This window comes from Leucopleurus acutus, assembly GCF_964270905.1.
Source record: "Leucopleurus acutus genome assembly, chromosome: 16".
Lineage (NCBI taxonomy): Eukaryota > Metazoa > Chordata > Mammalia > Artiodactyla > Delphinidae > Leucopleurus > Leucopleurus acutus.
Window position 1 is genome coordinate 4,818,800 of NC_139158.1, and position 24,153 is coordinate 4,842,952.

The 24,153-nt window shown below is 53.2% G+C and overlaps 1 protein-coding gene across 1 annotated transcript; it reads left to right on the top strand.

Annotated features, from left to right (window-relative positions):
• The first annotated feature begins 149 nt into the window (after positions 1-149).
• Positions 150-23,753, top strand: CYTH3 (cytohesin 3). Its single transcript, XM_082856693.1, has 12 exons — positions 150-230; positions 2,507-2,571; positions 3,035-3,101; positions 10,185-10,303; positions 16,637-16,717; positions 17,605-17,717; positions 17,805-17,953; positions 18,172-18,283; positions 22,020-22,096; positions 22,197-22,268; positions 22,388-22,542; positions 22,690-23,753. Exons 2-12 carry the CDS (start codon positions 2,534-2,536, stop codon positions 22,760-22,762), a joined length of 1,056 nt encoding a protein of 351 aa, XP_082712819.1. The 5' UTR covers positions 150-230; positions 2,507-2,533; the 3' UTR covers positions 22,763-23,753.
• The last annotated feature ends 400 nt before the right edge of the window (positions 23,754-24,153 follow it).

A 24,153-nucleotide genomic window follows, 5' to 3' on the forward strand; every position in this document is an offset into this window, starting at 1 on the left:
TGTAAGCGAGGGTTCCTTGGGATAATACCTACACACAGAATCGCTGGCTTGTACATATACCCGCCTTCAGCCTCACCAGAAGTTGGCACGTTGTTCTCTGGAGTAGCTGTTGTTTACTTGTTTAACTTGATTTTTTTTTTCTTTCAGTGCCTGAAGACCTCTCGTTAGAAGAGAGAGAAGAACTTCTAGACATTCGTCGAAGAAAAAAGGAACTTATTGATGACATCGAGGTAAAAAAATGTCTTTTAGTTTTTGCTCTTAGGTAAAATTGTAAATCACGTCGTTTGCAGAGACATGGATGGACCTTGATACGGTCATACAGAGTGAAGTAAGTCAGAAAGAGAAAAACAAATATCGTATATTAACGCACGTATGTGGAATCTAGAAAAATGGTACCGATGATCTTATGGGCAAAGCAGAAATAGTGACACAGACGTAGAGAACAAACATGGATACCAAGGGGGAAAGGGCGGGGGGTTGGATGAATTGGGAAATTGGGATTGACATATATACACTACTATAAAACAGGTGACTAATGAGAGCCTACTGTATAGCACAGGGAACTCTACTTGGTGCCCTGTGGTGACCTAAATGGGAGGAAAATCCAAAAAAGAGGGAATATATGTACATGTATGGCTGATTCACTTTGATGTACAGCAGAAACTGACATAGCAGTATAAAGCAACTATACTCCAATTAAAAAAAAAAAGGATAAACAACAAGGTCCTACTGTAGAGCACAGGGAGCTATATTCAATATCCTGTGGTGAACCAGAATGGAAAAGAAAAGCAAAAAGAATATATATGTGTGTGTGTGCGTAGCTGAATCACTTTGCTGGACAGCAGAAATTAACACAGCATCGTAAATCAACTATACTTCAATAAAACAAATTTTTAAAAAAATTGTAAATCAAGTAGCTTCATGAAAATGTAAAAAAGTGGGTATTTAGTATGTGTTTATCCGAACCATATGGAGAGGCGGAGCGTAAGAGTTACCCAGGCTGGTGAAGCAGAGCTCGTGCTCACGGGGCGGCGTGGACTCATTGGAAGAGAAGTCATGCCTGGAGTCACGGGCGAGCGATGTGTGACTCTGCAGTCACGAAGGGCGTCTTCACACGGCAGTGGCGCCTGCACACGTACTGCTCCCGGAAGTCTACGGCGAGGCCCCGCTTCGTCTCCCAGGGTCCCTGGCATGCTGCCTGGCACATGGTTGGCACTCAGGTGTCCTTTGAATAATGGACTAAACATATATTGAGTTCGAGCTGTGCACCGAGCACCTACTAGCTGGTGGGAGTAGAGTGACGGACAAGACACAGATAGCCAACCGTTGCACTTTCCACAATTGTGTGCTCAGAGGACTGGGTGGAGGGGGTCCCGTGGGAGACCCAGAGGAGTCAAGCCACGGTCTCCGAGTCGGAGCGTCTGTCACAGCTGCAGAAACGATGCAGAGGGGCAGCGCTCGCGGCTCCCGTCGGGGCTTCCTCGGGAAATCGACTGCACGTGTGGCTACTCCCTGGGAAGCTTCCTAACCGTTGTCCCGCCAAAGTCAGTGTGGCCTCCCCGGCCACTTGCTGCGGCACTGAGCTGTGTCCAGACAGTAGCTCCTTTCTAGGGGCTCACAGGGCGAGCCTGAAGTTTCTTGGCACCTGAGATCATAGGGTCTGAATAAAAATCTCTTTGTATTTGAGAGATAATTCATGAAACTTTTTCTTCTAAGGTTACCCGTCATTCTCAGAAAAATCAGATAACCCAGAACGTGTGCTTTGGTTGAAGAACGAGAACATATTGTAAGGCTGACGTTCCGATTTGGACGTTAGCAATAATAGTGCCCATGGAGCCTTGTGCAGCTCCAGCAACCTCACCTCTGAGTTGAGGATGCCGAGGCCCAGGAGGTCAGAGCTGTCTCAGCCAGTAAGCGGTAGGGAGTCTGTCCCTTCTGGGGTCCTTGGCCTGTCCGAGGGCCCCAGGCAAGATCGTTGTCACCTCCTGGGCTCTGTCCACAGTGCCTTGTCTCATGGAAAGTGACAGAGATCATCCTGAGGCGGTGGTTGGAGGCCCGATACTGACCTGACTCGAGTTTAAGCCTCACCCCAGGTCTTCCCAAGAAGTCAGGTGCCGGCGAAGGCAGGTGGGCATGTGTGGGTGGCGTATAACGGGACTCATTGCTTTCCTTTCGCTGTTGGTATCTTTTTACGCCTGTGATGTTCTCCCCAGGGTCCCTTCTTGATTATACACACACACTCCAGGATCTGCCTGCGGGAGGATCTGCCTGTGGGACCCCTCTGCTCTCGTTCTGATGGGAGGTGGACAAACAGTAATTTTGTTTGCTCATGAGTTGGCGTGGCTCTGACTACGAGACTCTCTGTGTCCATAAGCAGTGCTGGTTTCTCCATACCTGTGATGCCCCGATGAGACCTGAGGGGACCTTGCACCTGGGGGGCTAAAAGGTCTCTGAAGGTGGAGACCCCCTCTCTCAGCCCCACAACGCTTGCTTTCTTTCTCGACAGAGGCTGAAATATGAAATCGCGGAAGTGATGACGGAGATCGACAACCTCACGTCCGTGGAGGAGAGGTGAGCAGCTGTGGCTGCACCTTCAGGTCACCCTCCAGCCGAGCTCGTGACGCTGTGGTGGCCACGGCGGAGCGGGCTTTGGGGCTAGGCGGGGGGGGGGGGGGAGCCTGTCGGGGCCTCGTCCTCCTCCTCCGCCCCCCTCATCTTCCCTGCTTCTCCCTTCCCCACGTGGTCCAGTTCACCGTCAGGCCTTGTAGTTGAGAAAGCCGCGCAGGCCCCTCAGAACACCCTGCCCAGACATGACCTTTCTGTGTAACAAGAAGCTCTGCTTTTGCTGAACAAGTTAGCAACTGTGAAAGAAAAGAGCTGCAGTGGCCGTACCTCTGCTGCTTCCACCTGGGCAGGGGGACCTGGGGGCCTGTGCCCTTTCCTTTCCCGAGTTGTCCTCCTGGGAGGGGACGTGAGCTCCCGGTGCTTTGTGCAAACGTCCAGTAACGACTTCTTAATTCGTTCAAACACACAGCAAAACTACTCAGAGGAACAAGCAGATAGCCATGGGAAGGAAGAAATTCAACATGGATCCCAAAAAGGTAAGAGAACGTCTTCACTTTTCTGGCCTGTGAGAGACGGATGGATGGATGGATCGATCGATTTTAAAGACGTGCTCCCTCTTGGACAAGGGTGGGCATATACCTCATAAAGACACTGAGTTGATGTTCAGTTTTACCACAGAGGGAGCTGCTGATGAGCGGGGCAGCAGAAGTCCCTGGGCCAGGAGGCCTTTCTTTGGGAAGTTCCAAGTCGGGGCTGGCCTCACAGGAGCTGCCTGACGCGCAGTTCCTTGGTTCCTCCAGGCCGAGCTTTTTGCTGGCCCTCAGGAGCCCCAGGCCAGGGAGTCGCATGGCCCATCGGGGCAGAGATGGTAGATTTTATGGTCTAGGGGGTTAAAAGGTTCAAGGGAGAGGTCTTCCTTCCTTTCATTTACCTTAAAAAGAAGACATCTGTCTGAAAGACCAAGGACTCCAGATTTAAGCCAATATCTTTCCTCAAGTTGGATTTTCTAGGAAAGCACCCCCCAAGAAATGAAACCTGCAACATGTAGCATCTTGTTTTTGAGATTTGAGCTAAAGGACCTATTAGCTGAACCTATAAAGCTTTGTGGAACACATGGCTCAGTCGTAACATCGTTTTGGTTTTGAGAAGAGTGGACCTGATCAGCCGCTAAGGTTCTTGGTCTAGGAGAGGAGAGGAGAGACGTTGTCCACAGAGAGGTGGCCTCAGGCCCTCCCTGCCGGTGACTTCATTACTCACTGGTCTTTTTTTGTTGTTGTTTGGTTGGTTGGTTGGTTGCACCAGATCTTAGTTGCGGCAGGTGGGCTCCTTAGTTGTGGCATGCGAACTCTTAGTTGCGGTATGCATGTGGGATCTAGTTCCCTGACCAGGGATCGAACCCTGGTTCGAGCAGGCCCCCTGCATTGGGAGTGTGGAGTCTTATCCACTGCCCCACCAGGGAAGTCCCCTCACTGGTCTTTAACTTGTGTTCACTTCTAACGTCTTCCTTGTTTTTCCTGGCATCTCTGTACTAATTACTTAATGATTTGTTCATTCGGCAAATGTTTGCTGATGGCTGGAATTACACTGCGCAAGATCTCAGATCTGTAAATTTACATCTGTAGGTGCAAGCACAGTTGCAGATGTTATTTAAAGATATACCTACCACTTTTCCCTATTCAAGGTTTGCAGATTTGGGTTTTGTCAAGATATTAGCAGGGCTGCAGCACAAGAGGGTCTCTGTTTAACTCGGGTACTCCGGCCACTGTGAAAGTTTTCCTGTTGCTTCCTAATTCTCTGCTTACAGGGTATAAATCAACTCCAGATTGTCAGTGAGAACAATTCAAATTGTGAATTTGGGTAATAATTTGATATTTGGGATTAGTAACAGTCTTTTTTTTTTTTTAGAAGTTGAGTTTATAGAGTAGAATTATCAGCAGATGTAATAAGCATTGGAAGCATCTCAGGAGAGAGACGGTCTAACGAGGACGTTTTAAAAACTGGGCCTTAAATTTTCAAGTGCAGTGCAGGGTAGCACGCCATTCAGTTCATGGGGGAGATTCAGATCTTCTCTCGAAACAGGCAAATAAGTACTTGCTTTGAGCGGTGCCTGAAGTCCTCACCATCGGGGTCTTGCTTGTTGTCTTATTTCACATATACCGTGTGTCAGATTTACAATAATAATGGCTAACGTTTATTGAGAAGTAGCTCTGTCAGGAGCTGTGCTAAGGAAGCATGCGACCTGGTAGACTTTAGTCCCTGTGACGACCTCCTGAGGGTGGTTCCATCTTAATTCCTGTGTCACAGCTGGGGAGCGGCCAGGGAGCACAGAACCCGACTCTGAGACTCATGCCTGGAACTGTGGTGCTTCCTGGGCTCTGGCAGACTCTGGGGTTGGTTCGTAGGTGGCCTTGAGCCCAGCCTAGGTGGCCCAGGCCCCTGGCCAGCCCCGTGGTGTCTGCTGACCCGTCTCGGACATGGGTGTTTCATCTGCTGTGCCTGGGCTGCGGCGAATTGCACTGCAGGCTTCGTTTTGTGTTACTGTTCACCTAAAAGAGTTTTTGAAATATTAATTCTTGGTTCCATTTGACGACTTACTTGTAATTATGTTGTGTGAAAAAACCACTTGACGCATTTAGTCTGCATGTTTGCTTTTTCTGGGAATAATTATCAAAATTCTCTGGTTTTGTAGACTTGGTTTCAGCACTTGTAGTCAATGCCAGCCGTCATAACAAAACACCGTACACTGGGTGCCTTAAGCCACAGATAAATTTTTCTCACAGTTCTGGAGGCTGGACGTCCAAGATTATGGTGAGGTTCTGGTGAGGACCCTCTCCCTGGCTTGCAGACGGCTGTCCAGTTGCTGTGTCCTCAAATGGCAGAGAGGGTCAGGCTCTCTGGCATCTCTGCTTATAAGGACACTGATCCCATCAGACCAGGGCTCTGCCCAAATGACCTCATCGAACCCAAATCACCTCCCAAAGGGCCCACCTCCTAATACCATCATATTGGGGATTAGGACTTCAACATGGGAATTTTCAGGGGACACACGCATTCAGTCTGTAACAGCACCGGATGATCTCACAATTCAAACTTGCGTCTCCGCCATGGCCCAGGCCCCTATTAAACCACGTGACATCGTGAAACACGAGGCTCTTGTCAGAGTGAATTCGTTCTTTCAGGCCAGGAGGAAGGAGCTTTGGCTTGTTCGGGTATGGGGATACCCAGGAGTAGCACTTGGGTTTATAAATACAGAAGAGAGACGGTTGATGAGATCAAGGAAGCTGAAAACACTCGGCAGACTCTCCCTTTTATTCCCAACTTCCTAGAAGTGCCTTTAAAAACATAATACATTGGGCTTCCCTGGTGGCGCAGTGGTTGAGAGTCCGCCTGCCGATGCAGGGTACACAGGTTCGATCCCTGGCCCTGGAAGATCCCACATGCCACGGACCAAGTAAGCTCGTGTGCCACAACTACTGAGCCTGTGCTCTAGAGCCCGTGAGCCACAACTACTGAGCCCGCGTGCTGCAACTACTGAAGCCTGCGCGCCTAGAGCCCATGCTCCACAATGAGAGAAGCCACTGCAATGAGAAGCCCGCGCACCACAATGAAGAGTAGCCCCTGCTCGCCACAACCAGAGAAAGCCCGCGTGCAGCAACGAAGACCCAACACAGCCAAAAATAAATTAAAAAAAAAAAAAAAAGAATCCGCCTGCCAATGCAGGGGACATGGTTTTGAGCCCTGGTCCGGGAAGATCCCACATGCCACAAAGCAACTAAGCCTGTGAGCCACAACTATTGAGCCTGCGCTCCAGAGCCCCTGAGCCACAACTACTGAGCCCGTGTGCCACAGCTACTGAGGCCCACGTGCCTAGAGCCCCTGCTCCGCAACAAGAGAAGCCACCACAATGAGAAGCCTGTACACCGCAACCAAGAGTAGCCCCCGTTCGCTGCAACTAGAGAAAGCCCGCGCACAGCAACGAAGACCCAAGGCAGCCAAATAAATAAATTTAAAAAATAATAGTAAAAAAAAATAAATTAAAAAAACCTTTAAAGAAACTGGAGTGGAGGAAATATTTCAAAAAAAATATTGGAATATGTCAGAACTAGATTAAGATCAAGTCCTCAAATTCAAAGGGCTCACCAAATGCCAAGCAGGGTACATTTCTTAAAGACCTATATGCATAGATATATTGAGTAAGATATCAGGAAACCTGTGGATTAAGAGAAGTGTAGGAAATTTCCAGGAAGGAAAGAGCAGATTCTCTAAGAAGAAACAAAATCACAGCAAGCTCGTCATCAGCAGCAGCGAATCAAGGACAACAGGGAAATCGTGTTTTCCGAAGTCTGGGGAAAAGTGATTTAAATTAACCACTAAGACCTTCTCTGAGCGCCAGAAATGGAGTAGTTGGAGTAGTACATCTCTGATCCGGAGGTGAGCCCAAGGGCGAGATGTGGGATTGAAAAAAAGAAGAGCAGAGAGACCAGAAGAACTTACAGTTAAGTCTACATAGTGATTGTTGTGAGAATACTTTTAAAAGCTAAGTCCCAGATTCTCTCAATGTGTAAGTAGCAAGAAGGAAAGGAAGGAAATTAAAAGCTGGCTAAGGTTTTCTGGATGTTGGTAGATGAATATAAGTTTAAAAATTTGTTAAAATTAAGAGTCGCCACTAAAAATAGCAATAAAATAGGACTTCTGAATTATTAGCGTTTACCTGATGTATCTGTTTTCTAGGGCTGCCGTAACAAACAGCCACAACCTTGGTGGCTTCAATCAACAGAAACTCATTCTCTCGCAGTTCGGGAGCCCGGAAGCCCGAAGCCCAGGTGTGGGTGGGGCCTGTTCCTTCCCGAGGCTCCAAGGGAGCCTCTGCTGCAGCCTCTCTCGCAGCTCCCGGGGCTGCCAGCATCCTTGCCCGTGGCTGCATCCCTCCCGGCGTGTGACGTCTCCTCCTCTCTGGACACGGGTGCGTGTCCTCAGCCGAGAGCAGGCCTCTTCCTCTGCTCTGTCTCATCCCCTCCCAGGTGCAGCCAGCCCCTTTCTCCTTCGCAGCTGCTCTCTCTGCCTGTGGCCTGGGCTCACGCCAGCAGCTCCGTGTTCTCCATGACCAGGGAGGGCCTCCATCCTTGCACAGGGAGCTCAGGCTTCCCTCGGGGCCTCCTCTGCCCGCCTTACGTGACGGTTAAGCACAGAAGGGCTCCCCTTGTGCCGAGCCCGTCTGCCGTCCCGGATCCTGGGAGGTGGCTAGGTGGCGCTTCCTCTCGGATCCCAGTGATTGGGGAGCGTTGGGTTTTAGAGCAGGTCGTGTGCACCTGGAAGGATCCAGGAAAGCCTCATCCGCAGCCCGTTCAGTTCCGGGGGACACAGGCTGAGGGGGTTGCCGGGGCCCCTTGGCCGCAGAGATTGCCGGTCGGATGACTCTGCAGACAGCCGGCAGGGTGGGGAGAGAGCAGGGTCGGAAGGATGCAAGACCCTCTTGCAGCCTCGGCCCCGCTGAGGACACACAGCCAGGTAGCATCCGCAGAAGGGAGGCTGGCCGCTGGGCCACCACCCTCACTGGTATCACAGCCGAAGTGGTCACGAAAGACCAGGCCAGAACTGTCACCCCGATGTGAGCCTCGATCCCCCAGGGAGCCTCTGCTTCTGCTGGTCCCTTTGTCCCCGACCTCTGGCTCCTGGGAGGCCCTCTCCCCTGCCCCTACCGTGTTGGGAGCGGCAGAGTCTCCCGTCTCCACCCATAGCCAGCCCGTGAGTCCTCACAACAAGGACTCCAAGGGCTCCATCGAGGCAGCTGGGGGCAGCTCTGCCTCTGGCCTCTTGGCAGGGCTTTTAGGTCAGACTTGGAGCCTCTGCCCAGCTTCACAGAGCTCCCCTCCCTCACAGAGCCCCAAGGGCATCCCCAGCCCTGCAGTCTCCCCTCGCCTTGCTCCATGGGCACCTGGGCGTGGCATCGTGTCCCCTGAGTAAGTAGCGCCAGCACCGCCCTTGTCCGAGGCCTTGTTTTCCGGAATTTGGGTGAGGACAGGGCACACCTAGGATCAGAATGCTTTGTTCCAGTGTGTGCGTGTCTTCAGATTTGGAAGATGATACCCAGGTGGCTGTACCCACTTAAGCTCCCACCAGAAATATAGGGCAGTTAATTTAAGATTGTCAGACTTACTGGTTTTTTTGGTAAACTTTTTTTTTTTTTTGAAGAATAACATGGTGCACAAATTTTAAATGTACAGCTTGAAGAATTTTAACAAATTTAAACACTCATGTGACCACAACCCGGAACAAGACGCAGCTGTGGAACGTCACAGGGCACCTTCCTGGCGTCTCCTCGTAGGGAATGAATTCTGAGCTATCAGCATAGATGAGCGTTACCTTTTAAAAAATTTACGTAGGTGGAATTACAATATGCTGAGTCCTTTTATCCATGTCACGTCTGTAGATTCATCTGTGCTATTGTTTATTCCATCTCGTGCTATAGTCTTCCATCATGTGAACGTGCTACAATGTACTTGTCGGTTCTCTTACTGACCCACTGTTGGGTTGTTTCCAGTTTTTAGAAATTCTGAATGAGGCTGCTGTGGACATTCATGTGTTTAAAAAAATGAATAGACCCTTCAGATGCATTCATGGGGCATGAGGGATCCCTGGTCTTGGGCCCTTAGGCTGTTAGCTGCATTTGTAGAAACAGCTTCTGGGCAGAATCCCCTCTTCCCTTACAAGCTTTCCAACATGTATTTTGAAACCAGCTCAGAAGCTCTGCCCGAGGTAAATTTTTGCTATTATTAGGGCTTCCCGTGAGACAAGAGAAGCGATAGTTCGGGCCCAGCAGCCCCTCTGCATCCGTTCATAGAGACTGTTGGGCTGGTCTCCGTAGGTCCTTCCACGGGTGTGGATTTGACTGCTGTGTGCTCAGTGACATGGTGACCAGTCACCTGTTCAGCCACAGGTGGCAGCACATCCGTGAAGACAGCTTATGCAGCGGGCTGTCTTCTCACGGCGGAGGTGGCCGCAGGGCGTCGAGTGGCTCCCAGGTGGCAGGGCTGGGGTCCTGTGTGCTTCCCAGCCTTTCCCTGTATGCCAGCTGCAAGGGCTCCTGCCATCACATCTGCATTCAGGGCAGGAAGGAGGAGGAAAGAGCTGTCAGGTCCCCTTTTATCAGGAAAGGAGCAGCTTTCCTGGGTCCTCCTCACAGACTTCATCTCTGTTTGACCAGATCTGTTCACAAGGTCATTTCTGGTTGCAGGGGAGTCTGGGAAGCGGGGCTTGGGATGGGTGTTGGGTTGGTCAACCATGTACGATGTGTTTCTGTCGCACACAGCACAGATCCTTTTCCTGAGCTGGGGAAATTCGGTGTCATTGTTCCTTCTGCCTTTATAATCTCTAATAACACTTAGAACGGTTTGTTCAGTAACTTGTTTGTCTCTTAGCCTGTTCATTTGCCACGAGGCGTGGAAGTGCTTTTCTCTGATGGGTAAAATGTGTTACAGTGATGTGAGAATCCCATCGTGCTCTTGTATTAGTTTTGCCGTGTCCGAACCAGTAAGGTCACGACACTAAATGTATTTATCTTTGAAATACGAGTCTGGTGACCCTCCTAACCGGTGCTTCCTTTTGACGCTCCTATTCAGGGAATTCAGTTTCTAATAGAGAACGACCTGCTGCAGTGCTCCCCGGAGGACGTGGCCCAGTTCTTGTATAAAGGGGAAGGCCTGAATAAGACGGTGATCGGGGACTACCTGGGTGAAAGGTGAGTTCAAGGGCAGGGGGCAGCCTGCCCACCCGGGCCGACCCTTGCATCAGGGTCTATCATGTGGGCTCTGCGGGTGGCTGTGCTGGCCGAGCGAGTCCAGCGCAGCCACCTCCTCCCCTGTGCCCTTGTGAGCAGAGAGGTGTGGGTGTCCTGGGGCTGGGCGGGGTCGCTGTTCTTCTGGAATCCTCTGCTCATGCAGGAAACCAGGACAGAACCAAGAATGCCACTGCCTCCCGCTCCTTGCCTCGGAAAGCGTCTTTGGTTGTTTTGCACAGAAATACCCGGATCTCTCAGCTGTCGCCTTTCCCCTGTTAGTTGGGGGTATGAGTAAAGGTAGAAGGTTGTTATTTTTTAAATGGAGAGCGGCCAGTCAGGCTTACTTTCTCGACCTTCTCCACTTAAAAGTCCACTGACTCTGCTTAACAGAGGGCAGGGCAGGAGTCCTCAGGCAGCGCTTCCCCTGAATGTGTCAGAATAGACTTGGGCAAGGAGCAGACAGCAGTGTTTTTAAACAGAAGGCCAGCAGTCGCTCAACCAGCATGGTTTCTGTTTCGAGCTTTTCATTAAAAATACTTGATCAAAAGTGAAAAGCAGAACACTTCCCAGCTCCCTCTGTGAGGCCAGTGCTACCTGATACCAAAATCAAAGACATCACAGTAAAAGAAGTCTACAGACCAATATCACTTATGACTGTAGAAGCAGAAATCCTCACCTAAATCCTAGCAAATCAAATCCAGCAATATCGAAGAAGGATTATGCACCAGAGCCCTTGAACAGGACGGGTTTGAACTGTGCAGGTTGACTTGGATGTGGATTTTTTTCCGTAGTAAATACTACAGAACTGCGTGATCCACGGTTGGTTGAATTGCGGATGCAGAACCGGGGAGATGGAGGAACCCCGTATGTAGAGGGCTGTGTAAGTTTACACACATTTCAACTGAGTGGAGGGTCGCTGCCCCTAACCCCCATGTTGTTCAAGGGTCAAGTGTATTCATTATCTTACGAATGCCAGGTTAGTTCAACATACGCAGATCAGTTATCAATAGATGCGATATCAGCAGAATAAAGAGCAAAACCCACACGATCATCCCAGTAGCTTTAGGAAGAGCATCTGACAACATTTACTGCTTCATAATAAAAGCACTCAAACGAGGAAGAGAAGGGAACGTCCCCAACATTATAGAGGGCACCTGTGAAAACCCCACAACTTCATGCTTTCCCCTGAAGATCAAGACCTTTCTCAGCACTTCCATTCAACTTGGTACTGGCAGTTCGAGCCAAGGCAGTTAGGCAGGAAAATGAAATGAAAGGCATCTAATTTGTAAAGAAAGGATTAAAACCGTTTCTGTTTGCAGATAACATAATCTGGCATATGGAAAATCCTGGGGAATCACTAAGAAGCTGTTAGAACTAGTAATTTCAGTAATGTTGCAAGATATCAGATCAATATACAGTTTCACTCATATGTCTATACAGTAGCAATGAAAATGCTAAAAGATATTATAAGAAAACAGCTCCATTTACAGTAGCATTAAAAAGAATAAGACACTTAGGAATAAATTTTAACAAAAGAACACAATTTTTTACTCTGAAAACTGTAACGTATTATTGAAAAAATTAAAAGATCCAAATAAGTGGAAAGACATCCATGTTCATGGATTAGAAGACTTAATATTGCAAAAATGGCGGTACCTTCCACACTGATAAACAAATTTAACACGGGACTTCTCTGGTGGCGCAGCGGCAGGGGACACAGGTTCGAGCCCTGGTCCGGGAAGATCCCACATGCTACGGAGCAACTCAGCCTGTGCACCACGACTACTGAGCCTGTGCTCTAGAGCCCGTGAGCCACAACTGCTGAGCCCGTGTGCCCCAACTACTGAAGCCCGTGCGCCTAGAGCCCGTGCTCCACAACAAGAGAAGCCTCCGCAGTGAGAAGCCCGTGCACTGCAACGAGGAGTGGCCTCTGCTTGCTGCAACTAGAGAAAGCCTGTGCGCAGCAACAAAGACCCAACGCAGCGAAAAAATAATTAACTAAAATTTTTTTTAATTAAAAACAAACAAAACAAATTTAACATACTCCCTAGCAAAATCTGAGCTAACTTCTTTGTAGAGGTTGACAAGCTCATCCCATAATTCATGTAGAAATTCAGGGGACCCAGAATAGCCACAACTGTCTTGGAAAAAGAAGAACAAAGTTGGAGAACTTACACTTGCCCATTACAAAACAGACTAAAGCTACACTAATCAAGACAGTGTGGTATTGGCATAAGAGTAGAAGGAAAGACCATGGAATAGAATTGAGAATCCAGAAATAAACCCTCATATATACATCAACTGAGGGGCCAACACAATTCAGCAGGGGAACGAATGGTCCTTTCAGCACGTGGTGTGGGGACCGCTGGACAGCCACCTGCAAAAAGAGTGTCACTGGATCACTCACCATATACAGAAATTAAAGTGGGTCAAAGACCTAAGTATAAGCACTTAAACTATAAAACACTGAGAAGAAAACACAGGGGTAAATCTCTGTGACCGTGGACTAGGCAAGGGTTTCTTAGATATGACAGCAAAAGAAAAAAGTAGAATCATCAAATTTCAAAACATCTGTGCTTCAGAGGACATCCTCAAGAAAGGGAGAAGACAACCCAGAGAATAGAAAATATTTGCAGGTCATATATAAATGTGATGAAGACTTGTATCTAGTATATAAAAAGAATTCTTACAACTCAATAAGACAAATAATTATAAAATGGGCCAAGGATCTGAATAGACATTCATCCAAAGAGGATATATACATAGGCATATGATAAGGCCAATAAGCATATGATGAGATGCTCAACATCAGTAGTCATCAGGGAAATGCAGCTCAGAACCACAGTGAGACAGCACTTCATATCCACCGGGAGGGCTGTAATTAAAGAAGATGATAAATGTTGGTGAGGATGTGGAGAAACTGGAACCCTCATACACCGCTATATAAAAAATGGTGCAGGGCTTCCCTGGTGGCGCAGTGGTTGAGAGTCCGCCTGCCGATGCAGGGGACGCGGGTTCGTGCCCCGGACCGGGAAGATCCCACATGCCGCGGAGCGGCTGGGCCCGTGAGCCATGGCCGCTGAGCCTGCGCGTCTGGAGCCTGTGCTCCGCAACGGGAGAGGCTGCAACAGTGAGAGGCCCGCGTACTGCAAAAAAAAAAAAATATATATGGTGCAGCCACTTTGGAAAGTAGTTGGCAGTTCTTCAAAATGGTAAACTTACCATGTGATCCAGTAATTCTACTCTAGTTACAAACCCAAGGGGGAAAAAGAAACTTGCACGCACAAAAACTTGTGCACCAATGTTCACAGCCACATTACAGCCCCAAAGTGGAAACATATTCGAATGTCCAGCAACTGACGAATGGATAAAGAAAATGTGGTCTCTCCACACAATGCAATGTTATTTGGCATTAAGAAGAAAGGAAGTATTGATACATGCTACAACATGGATTTAAAACATTCAAAACATTATGATAGGAAAAGAAGTCAGTCACAAAAAGGCCACGATGTTGTGTTATTCCATTTTATATGAAATGCTCAGAATTGGCGGATTTATAGAGACAGAAAACGGGTTGCCTGGCGCTGGGGCACCGTGAGGATTGGGAGGCGATGGTTCAGGTGTGGGCGTTCTTTCTGGGGGAATGAAAATGTCCCAGAATTGCTCGTGGTGATGGTTGCACAGATCTGTGATATACTAAATATGCTAAAAACTGTTGAATTATACACTTGAAATGGGTGAGCTATATAGATTGTGAATTATGTTTCGACAAAGCTGTTTTTTAAAAAAATGGAAGGGTCTCCTAGGAGTTCAGGCACCGAGTCTAACAGGCACCTAGCACAGCACAACGTGCTAGGAGGGCCAGAGTCTAAGTGACTCCCCGGCGTCCTCTGGTGTGCGACTACAGAGATTAAATTAACTATGACGTTAGTATAATGCGCAGTCTGGCAGTGCCTGCAGATTTGTAGTCCAAAAATATGGGGACTTCCCTGCTGGCACAGTAGTTAAGAATCTGCCTGCCGATGCAGGGGACACAGGTTCGAGCCCCAGTCTGGGAAGATCTCACATGCCGCAGAGCTACTGAGCCTGTGCTCTAGAGCCCGCGAGCCACAACTACTGAAGCCTGCCTGCTGCAACTACTGAAGCCCACGTGCCTAGAGCTCGTGCTCTGCCACAAGAGAAGCCACCGCAATGAAGAGTAGCACCCATTCGCTGCAACTAGAGAAAGGCCGCAGGTAGCAATGAAGACCCAACGCAGCCAAAAAAGAGAAAGAAATGAAGTCCTGGCTCCGTGCCAGGCACTGTTCTAGGTGCTTGGGTGGCGTTGGTACCTCCGCTGTGGAACTGCGTTGGCTGCAGTAATACAGACAGTACATAACAAGCAAACTAAATAAGCAAACATGGTATGTCAGAGGTGACCAGGGCAAAGGGACCGCGGAAGAGCTGGGCGAGTGGGTAGCAGTGTGACAGGCTGGTCAGGGCGTCCGACTGGGGCGGCGGCACCTGTGTGGGGGTGCGGGGAGGGGCGGATGTGCTCAGGGTGATGGGAAGTGGGGGTGTGGAAGGCTCCCAGCGGGGGAGGGGCAGGGCTGTGTGTTCCGTCTGGAGCAGATGGTCCCCGTGCGGAGCGAGCGGCAGAGCGGAGGCGGGAGCGGGGACAGTGGCTCTGGCCAGGCTGGCGGCTGCTCCGGAGGTGAGAGGCGCTCAGGCTCTGGCTCTGAGGTCCAGGGAGAGCTGGGGGGAAGGTCTGGCAGGGGTGATGCGGCGGTGAGAGGCTCCGGGCCGTGGGGCATCGGGGCGAGGAGCTTGCGAGGCCTGGTGGGCGGTCGGGTGGAGAGCTCTGGAGAGTGGCCTGGCCTGCAGGCAGTCCCTGGAGGGCTGGCGCGGAGGCAGAATTGAATTCGCAGGACTGAGGCCCCCGACACCGCCCTCCAGCGAGGGATGGGTGGAGCCCCCCTGCCTTGGGGGGCTTCACACTGGCTGCAAGCTGAGCACTGAACACCTGTGAGCCCGGAGCCCCCGCTCCTCCTCTCCGGGTGGAGGTGGCGGCCTCACGGCGGGGCTTCCTGAGCTCCGGGACCCTGCTGTGTGCCGTCTTGCCTTTAACGCGGACTTTAGAACAGACTGCTGTGCTGGGTCACAGGCCTGTCCCTGCTGCACAAATCTGTACCCCAGCCTGCCTGCCACTCCTCTGGTGCTCAGCACGCTTGCGTGCACGCACGCACGTGTACACACACCCACCTGCCCCGAGCGTGCCCTTTACGAAGTCTCGTGGCCTTTCAGCAGGACACCAGCTGGTGGGTGCAGCGTTGGACAAACCAGGGCCCGAGAGCCAGTCTTTCCAGCGGGCTGAGCGCTCACTGCTTCCCGGGAGGGTCCCATCCATACCCCTTTCTGCACACCCAGGGCTTGGAGCCCCAGGGCCCTCAGGCAGCAGCCCCACACCTGCCACCAGCTCATCTCAAAGAAAAAGGAGGGGGTGAAGTTGCAAAACGTACTTTGTGCTGGGGCCTCTTCCCACCTTGGGTGTCATCCTTAGCCCTCGGGTGGGTGGTGTCGTCGCAGTCACAGGGGTGCTGAGCTGCAGCCGTTCCTTGCTGTTGACAGGTCATGGGCCTGTACCTGTGGAGGTGAGCATCTTCAGGTGAGGCCTGGCCTGCTCTCCCGGGAGGGCGAGTTACAGGTGTCCCCATGGTCAGTGGGAGCGGCTTGGAGTTAAAATGCCAGTGTATTGAGCTGTCGCTGTTATGTCATTTCAGTTTTTTTGTCATAAAACTTTACCTTTTTTACTGTGTTCTCATGCTAAGTTTCGTTTTTAAAAGCTAGTTATTAACGTAAGACATTACTTCTGTTCCAAACCATCCTTTCTGGGTCCAGGACTGTGCTTTCTGCCTTATGACCCTGGAGGAGTTGCTTCCTGTCTCTGAGCTTCAAGATCCCACCTGGGAGGTGGGAACGAGATTAGCACCTGCCTCGTGGTGGTTTTGGAGGTTGAGGATCTGTACCAAGCACCTGGGTCGGTGCGGTGCCTTACAGCTCAGTGCAGGGAACTCGGAACGTTGGCCATCAGGCTTGTATTTGGGGTCTTACCCTAACTCGTACTGATGGTGAAGTAAACGCTTAATATCCTACTGGGTCTCCTTTGTTTTCAGCCTGAAAACAAACGCACAGTGAAAAATACCTGATCTTTTAGTCCTGTGACGATAAAAACCATGAAAACTTGCTCTAGGAGGTGTCATTTAAAATTACTGAAATAACACGCAGTGAGGCTGTAAAATACGTTTTCTTTCCTAGGGATGAATTTAACATCAAGGTTCTTCAAGCTTTTGTGGAACTCCACGAGTTTGCCGATCTCAACCTTGTACAAGCCTTAAGGTGAGTGTTTCATCACCTGCTCTTGTGCAGAGGGAGGGAGGGTGGCCCAGCGGTGCCGGGTGACCCACTGGCAAGCTAAGGGCCTCTGCAGACCTGCAGCCTGGTGGGGAGGGTGGGGAGGGGAGGGAGGTGGGGGGTGTCGGGCCACGCCTGAATCCTTGTGGCCGCCGGTCCTGCGTTTCATTCATAGTTGCTTTGCTTTTTCATTTTGTGTGATATTTGACAGTTGTGGGCGTGCCTCCTTCCCACTTCTGCACGTGGTCTCAGTGCCGCCCGGGCACGGGCCCACTTTATGCCACATTTGGCCTTGAACACCAACTGTGTGGACACCCAGCGTGTGCCTGGGAGGGTGTGGGTATCCTGCCATCAGAGGCCACCCCTGGCCCCAGCGTGCCCGACGGCCTTGGCTGGTCCTGGTCTGGCCTTTCTCCTCCGTGCTCTGCCCCAGCTCGAGCCTGTTTCCTTGTGGCCGTTGCCCCACCTGTGGACCAAGGTGGCAGCCGTGTTGCTGTCTGACACTCGCGTCTGTGGGCTCAGCCCCTGGCCTCGGCTGAAGGACACACTGGCGGGTTCCAATCCTGTAGCCGTGGTTCAGGAGTTTTAGATTCAGTGTTTGAAAATGGTGTCACGGGGAGGTGCAGGCTTGGCGAGCCTGGGGTGCGTCCACGTGGATTCTGTTCCTCTGGGTCAGTGTCTGGTGCAGAGCCGCGGGGCCTCCCGACTCGCTCCCGCAAGTGGGTGGCGGAGCACAGACAGCGGCCGTGCCACTGTGTCCCGTGGGTCCCCGCGCTCCGCCCGCAGCCCCGACCGGGGCCTCTAGGCGCGGAGGCGCCGCCCAGCCGGACCGTGGAGACGCGCATGTCCCCCTGGTTCTCGTCCCCCTGCAGGCAGTTCCTGTGGAGCTTCAGGCTCCCGGGCGAGGCGCAGAAGATCGACCGCATGATGGAAGCGTTCGCGGCTCGCTACTGCCTGTGCAACCCCGGCGTCTTCCAGTCCACGGGTGAGCGCGGGCTGCGGGCGCGGGGCACACGCAGGGGCGTCGCGCGCTGGGCCAGCGCTGACGCCCCGCGGCTCTGACTCCCCCCAGATACCTGCTACGTGCTGTCCTTCGCCATCATCATGCTCAACACCAGCCTTCACAACCACAACGTGCGCGACAAGCCCACAGCCGAGCGCTTTGTCACCATGAACCGCGGCATCAACGAGGGCGGGGACCTCCCTGAGGAGCTGCTACGGGTGAGCCCCCGCGTCCCCCGTCCCCGATCTCTGTGCTCGGGAGCGTCAGGCTCAGCTCAAGGGCAGCGGCACCAGGTCGTTTGTTTCACGGCGGCGCCAGGTCGTTTGTTTCACGGTGTCTTAACAGGGTCCCTGGGCCCCGTGTTGGGGGGGTGACGCGGGGGCGGCCGTTCCTCCTTCGCCTGAGTCCCCGCGCCCGCTGCCTTCCCTCCTCACAGAACCTGTATGAAAGCATCAAGAACGAGCCGTTTAAGATTCCCGAGGACGATGGCAACGACCTGACGCACACGTTCTTCAACCCGGACCGGGAGGGCTGGCTCCTGAAGCTGGGTGAGCGGCGCTGGGGGCGGGACCGAGCCGAGGCCCCTCCTCCCGCGGCAGCAGCCCCAGCGGTGCCTCCCCGACCGGAGGCACGAACGGTCCACTGAGCATCCCACGCGCCCTGCCGAGCGAGGCCATTCTGCCGGGGCCGCACGCAGTGCCCGTCCCAGCAAACTGCCCCCCCTAGTGTCCAGATAAGCCCACGGCAGTTTCTGTACCAGAGGCAGGCGCCGCCACCCCGGAACCTGCCGCCTCTCTTGGTTTGGTGTGGCTGATTTTTGATGAGTGGTTTAAATGTGCCTTCTTGTTGTTTTCCTTCTGCTTGTGGCTCCCACCTTTCTGTTCTGTGACGGGCTGTCCCTGCTTGTTCTGCGTTAGGAGGTACGTACCCAGTGGCTTCCTGCCCCTTCCCAGCTTCTTTTTCCTCTCCTTTCTCTCTGTCGGTTTGTGTGAAGCTCTGACTTGGCTGTCATCCATCTGGCCTTTATGGCTTCGGACGTGCTGGGGTCACCTCATCCTCCTTGCAGGGTGCGGCGGCCATGACGCCCACCCGGGGCTGGGTCGAGGAGTGAGGGACCGGAGGCGCGTGGGGATGCCCAGGGGGGACAAGCTCACGCCTCCGTGTCCTCAGGGCCTGAGCCGGGAGGGCTAAATCACCCGCCGCCCACTCACCGGGCGGTGTGTGTCTGCACCACCTGTGTAGAGTCCAGCAGCGTTTTAAGGACTTCATAACCACTGACAAACAAGCAGGATAGCATTTTTATTTTCTGGGCAATTTTAGGAATTGGTAGGGGTTTTTTACTCTGGTCGGGGTTGGGATTTCCACCTTCCTGTGACATTGGAGCCTGAGAGATCTGACACATCACCTAGGCACTGTGCAAACACCGGGGCCTACGGAGTTCTGGTGACTTCGTGCCTTTAACTGAGAGGGGATAAGCATGGGCCTGGTGACAGTGTGGCGGGCGTGGGGGTGCGCAACGCCGGTCAGCTGTTCTGATTTGGGGTCTTGCTCTGACCTTCCTCTGGCTACGCCAGGGTTTGGAAGAGTTCTGGATCTTGGCCTAAAAACCCAGAACTGTAGCCTTGGACTTGAATGTCTGAGTAACCTTCCAGAGGCACCAGATTTTGAGATCCCATGCAGCCTGTGGTCCCGGGGTGAGGGCAGAGGAAGGTGCCCAGAAGAGCGCTTGGGCCCTTCCTGTTGCTGTGTTGCCAGCAAGTGTCCCCCTCGGAATGGTGACAGCACAAGCGGGCCCGGCAGCCAGTGTGCCCCAGGGCCAGCGGGGATGTGGCTGGCTCTGGAGACTGAACAAAATGAGTGACAACAGGCCTGTGACCTGATTGAGCAGATAAGCGGGCCACAGCGCCAGTGCACAGAGCGCCGTCACGAGCCGCAGGGCTGGCTGGCACCCAGCGTCTGCTGCTTCCCTGCTCCCGAGGCCCCGCGCTCGTGTCCTCGTTAAGGCTACAGAGCTGGTGGTGGCGCAGCTCACACCTGGAGCCCGGAGCCTTGGCTCCCGAGGCCGCTCTGCTCTCAGGGCTGTTAGCGTCCCCAGGGGCATCCCAGCACACTGGTGGCCCATCTGCACTCCAGACTTCTGCCAACAGATCTGACGCTGGCCAAGCTGCTGGGAAGGGTCACTGGGTGTCAGTCCCCGAGGGACCGAGGAGGCGGTCTGTCTGCAGGAAGCAGATGCGGAGGCTGCGCTGGGTTGGGCCTGGGTGCAGCGCCTATACTCGGTGAGGACACGCAGCCCTGGGCCCCTGCATGGCCTGGACACATGGGCAGAGAAGCCAGAATTGTGGCCACGCACGTGCTGGGATAGGAACGGAGATCGCAGTGTGACCTTGCTTGGTGGTTTCTCGTCGTGAGTTAGAGGACACTGCACTTTGAGGAGGCCCGGGTGCCCTGTCAGAGCAGAGCTTGGTGGTGTCGCTTAACGCTGGTACAGTAAATACCACGTAGTCACTATGTTTTGAGAATGAGTCAGTTGTGTCAACGCAGACAGGAGTGCGGTCAGAGTGGGGCTGGCGTGGAGAAGAGGCATGCGCAATGTGCACGAGAGCGCGTGTCTGCTAACAGCCGTGCCAACAGCAGGGTGTTTACAAAGAGAAAGTGGGTGCTTATACTAGTCAGGTGTTGCCAGGCTCCTTCCTATAGGTGTGTGTGTGTCCCCGCGTCCTGAAGTCTAGCCGCAAACACGTGCATGAGCGGAGCCGCTCGGTCTCCCTCATCAAAACCTGCTGGGGCTCGGAGACCAAGAGTGTCACCACCAGCCACCCTGAAAAGGGGCTTGGGGCTGGGCTGGGCTCAGGGGTCAACGCAGACCACACACCTCCATCTTGATGCCCACAGCCCCCGGCCCGAGAGGCTCCCCTGGTCTCAAGAGCTGGACCAGGGAGGGCTCCTCCAGACTTGCCACTGAACTTGGGCGCAGCGGGGGTGGGAACCCAGGTACGAAGAGCTGAGAGGCCTTCCAGGGAACAGAGAGCCCTGATGGGCCTGCACGCAGGGTTCGGGGAGTGAGAATCCAGCCCATGGATCTGAGAGACATGGGTTGGGTGGTGCCTCAAGGGGATGGAGGCCTTGGGGGGATGAAGGCTTCTGATGGGGATGGGAAGCGAGATGGGGGGAGATGGGGAATCTGGGGACTTTCCTTCAGGGCATGGCTGAGACTGCCTCCCCGCATGGCCGCCCCGTATACCCAGCCTGCCTGCGGCCGTCACGGGGACAGACGTATCATCAGTGACGCAGGGGTGAGGGTCTCAGTCCCTGAGGACCCCTCAGTGGCACTGAATCTGAAGGCGGGGATCCCTCCCTGCAGCTGGGTGTCCTCATGCGTGTCTCTTCCCCCCCCCCCCCCCCGCCCCAGATCTCCACAAACGTCAGGCCCTCGCGCCTCGGCCCTCAGGGTGACCTTCATGTCCCTTCATGTCCCCCTGTGTCCCTGTCTGGGCTCCCCAAGCTCCTCACAGCAGGGACCGGGTTTATGACCCTTGGCCATGAGGGTCTTGCCCTGCCTGCACGTCCCCTGGGGAGCAGTGGGTCAGGGGAGCCGCTGCTTACCTTGTGCCCGTAGATCGTGGGCATCTGTCACCAGGCTCATGTTTTCTCTTTCAGTTTTTGTTTTTAAACTTCGTATCAGGAGCAAAAACTGGAAGTGGAAACCAGTTTGTTTCTGCTGTATATTTGAGGGTAAAAGATTTTCTTTTCCATAGTGTAAAGAGAGTAGGTGCAGATGAGCTCTGTGTGTGCTGTGTGTGTGTGCTGTGTGTGTGTGTACACGTGTGTGTCCCAGATCTTAAGAGATTAATTCAATCTAATAATTCCCTGGGCCAAGGCGTAATCGATTTTGATGGATCCCAGGGCCGCCTGAAGTCCTCAGTAATGTGATGATGGCCCTGACGTAACGGGATTAAGTCCTGGACAGACCTGCATCCTGTTGTCATTTCCATGTGGGGAAATTAAGACCATTCATCACGACTAACTCTTGCAGGAAGCAGATTTAGGAAGCGCTCATCTGGGTGCTGCGCAGGCAGGCGGGGTGCATGCGGGGCGGGCCAGGCAGCACAGCACGGCCAGCATTTGGCTGAGTGGCGGGCGGAATCGGGGGGCAGAATGTGAAACGTTTTCCACGAGGAAGGAAACTTAAAACCCAGCTCGGCCCCTGTGGCATTTATGAAAAGCGCACTAACTTGTGTAGGGCCCGCGCCGCCCTGACTCACGGGGTCCCTCTGCTCTTAGGGGGGCGCGTGAAAACCTGGAAGCGGCGCTGGTTCATCCTCACCGACAACTGCCTTTATTACTTTGAATACACGACGGTAAGTGCAGGGCAAGTGCAGGGCTGCCCGTCCTCCGCGTCGCGTCGCGGGACCCTCCGCGGGTGCCGGGAGAGGCTGGCTGAGCGCTCTCCTCCCGCAGGATAAGGAGCCCCGGGGAATCATCCCGCTGGAGAACCTGAGCATCCGGGAGGTGGAAGACCCGCGGAAACCCGTAAGCTGGCTTCCCTGACCCCCGCCCTCCCTCCCCTCCCTCCCCTCCCTCCCCTCCCTCCCCTCCCCTCCCCTCCCCTCCCCCCGGCGCCGGGTGACTGTCGTGTCTGTCTCCACCAGAACTGTTTCGAGCTTTATAACCCGAGCCACAAAGGGCAGGTCATCAAAGCCTGTAAGACGGAGGCGGACGGCCGGGTGGTGGAGGGCAACCACGTGGTGTACCGCATCTCGGCGCCCAGCCCCGAGGAGAAGGAGGAGTGGATGAAGTCCATCCGGTGCGCCCGCGGGCCCGCGGGGGCGGGGCCGGAGGGCGGGGCCCGGGGCTGTGGGTGGGTCACATGGGGGTGGGGGCAGAGGGGGCGGGGCCGCGCGGGGGAGGACCGGCCCTCCTCGCCTAACCGAGTTTCTCATTTTTCCCCCAGAGCGAGTATCAGCAGGGATCCTTTCTATGACATGTTGGCCACGAGGAAAAGGAGGATTGCCAATAAGAAATAGAGCTTTCCTGGCCTGAGCAGCAGGTAAAAGTAAACTCAAACCCCGCAGCAAAGAGTGGCTGGGGGCCTCCCCGCAACACCCTGGACCCGCGGCCTGGCTCCTCAGGGACGGCGGCCCCCGCTGGTCTCGAGGGGCCTCACGTCGTCCCTTCCCGCTGCCCTCCCGGCGCCGAGCGCATCCTTCTCGAAGTCTCGTCCAGCAGCTGCGCCTGGTGGTTCAGCCGTGAAAATCCGCGTGGCAGACGCGGGGTCACACGTGCTCCTTTGTGGCGGTGTTCGCCGTTCTGGAAGCCGCTGTTTTGTATCATAACAGGGAAGGAAAAGCTACCAGTTTTTTATTGTTTTTTTCCTCAGATATATAGGATTATAGCTTTTATATGCCTTTTTATATTCTCAAATTATAATGAAAGATACTTTCTAACAGTAGTATTTTTAGAATGGCAGCTATAAATTTAACTTCTGGACACAAGAATATACTGTGCACTGAGAACAATTACATGTGTACACGTATGCAGTCCCCGGGGGGCTGGGGGGGCGCCCCGCCCGTGGGGGGCGCCCAGGGGAGCTCCTGGTGGAGGGAGGCGCACGTGTCCTTGACGGCCAGCACTGGGCGGGGCAGGGCGGAGTCCAGTCCTCTGGGACCGTTCAGCTCAGACTTTGTGGTCCCACAGATACTTTCTAAAGAGGCAAATTGTTAAAATATAAATTTCGGTTTGGGGCATTTGTCCTGTAACTTCTGAATCCCAGGATAGCGTATATGTTGGACCACATGAAACTTCTCATGTTTGACCGTTTCTGACGCCCACAAACAGCAGTGTCCTGTGGTCCAGCTGAATACGTGGTTCAGACCAGCTGTGACCACTGTCTTCACTACTTGTTGGCAAAACGAATGCTTAGAATAATTTGACCACATTTCTTAACGTAATGAGTAGACATATAAGGAGACAGGGATAATCTTATTCCATGTTTTCAGAGATTTGATCTTTCGTTATGGGGAGGGAAAAGAGCAGGCGGCGGGGTGGGGATGAAGAAGTGGAGCGCTTAGGCTTTTCTGTAAATAGTTTAAAACCCCAAACGTGCACTGGTGACGGGACTGCTGAAGATCGCCGACCAGGAGGTTGTCAGGTTGCTGGTGGCTGAATGAGAGAGAGGTGCTCAGTCGTGCACTGAGGGCAGGCTGGAGCTGGGCCCCAGCACGTCGCAGAACTGGCCCAAGGGTGCACAGGTGGGCCGGCCGAGAGGCGCTGGGTGCTGGGACATTTGGGGCTGGTGACAGATGCCTTTTTATTGGGAGCTTTATTTCCGCCGCCAGGACCCCTGAATGTACTACATAGGACCCCCTTGCCCACAGGGGCCGTTCCGGTGGAGGGTCCCTCCCCTGCAGGACCTCCT

Bases quoted from the DNA above. Each gene is read 5' to 3' on its own strand.
- CYTH3 (XM_082856693.1), top strand. From the start codon at position 2,534: ATGACGGAGATCGACAACCTCACGTCCGTGGAGGAGAG. The intron at 22,269-22,387 runs GTAAGCTGGCTT...TGTCTCCACCAG, and splicing joins TGGAAGACCCGCGGAAACCC to AACTGTTTCGAGCTTTATAA. The intron at 22,543-22,689 runs GTGCGCCCGCGG...TTTTTCCCCCAG, and splicing joins GAGTGGATGAAGTCCATCCG to AGCGAGTATCAGCAGGGATC.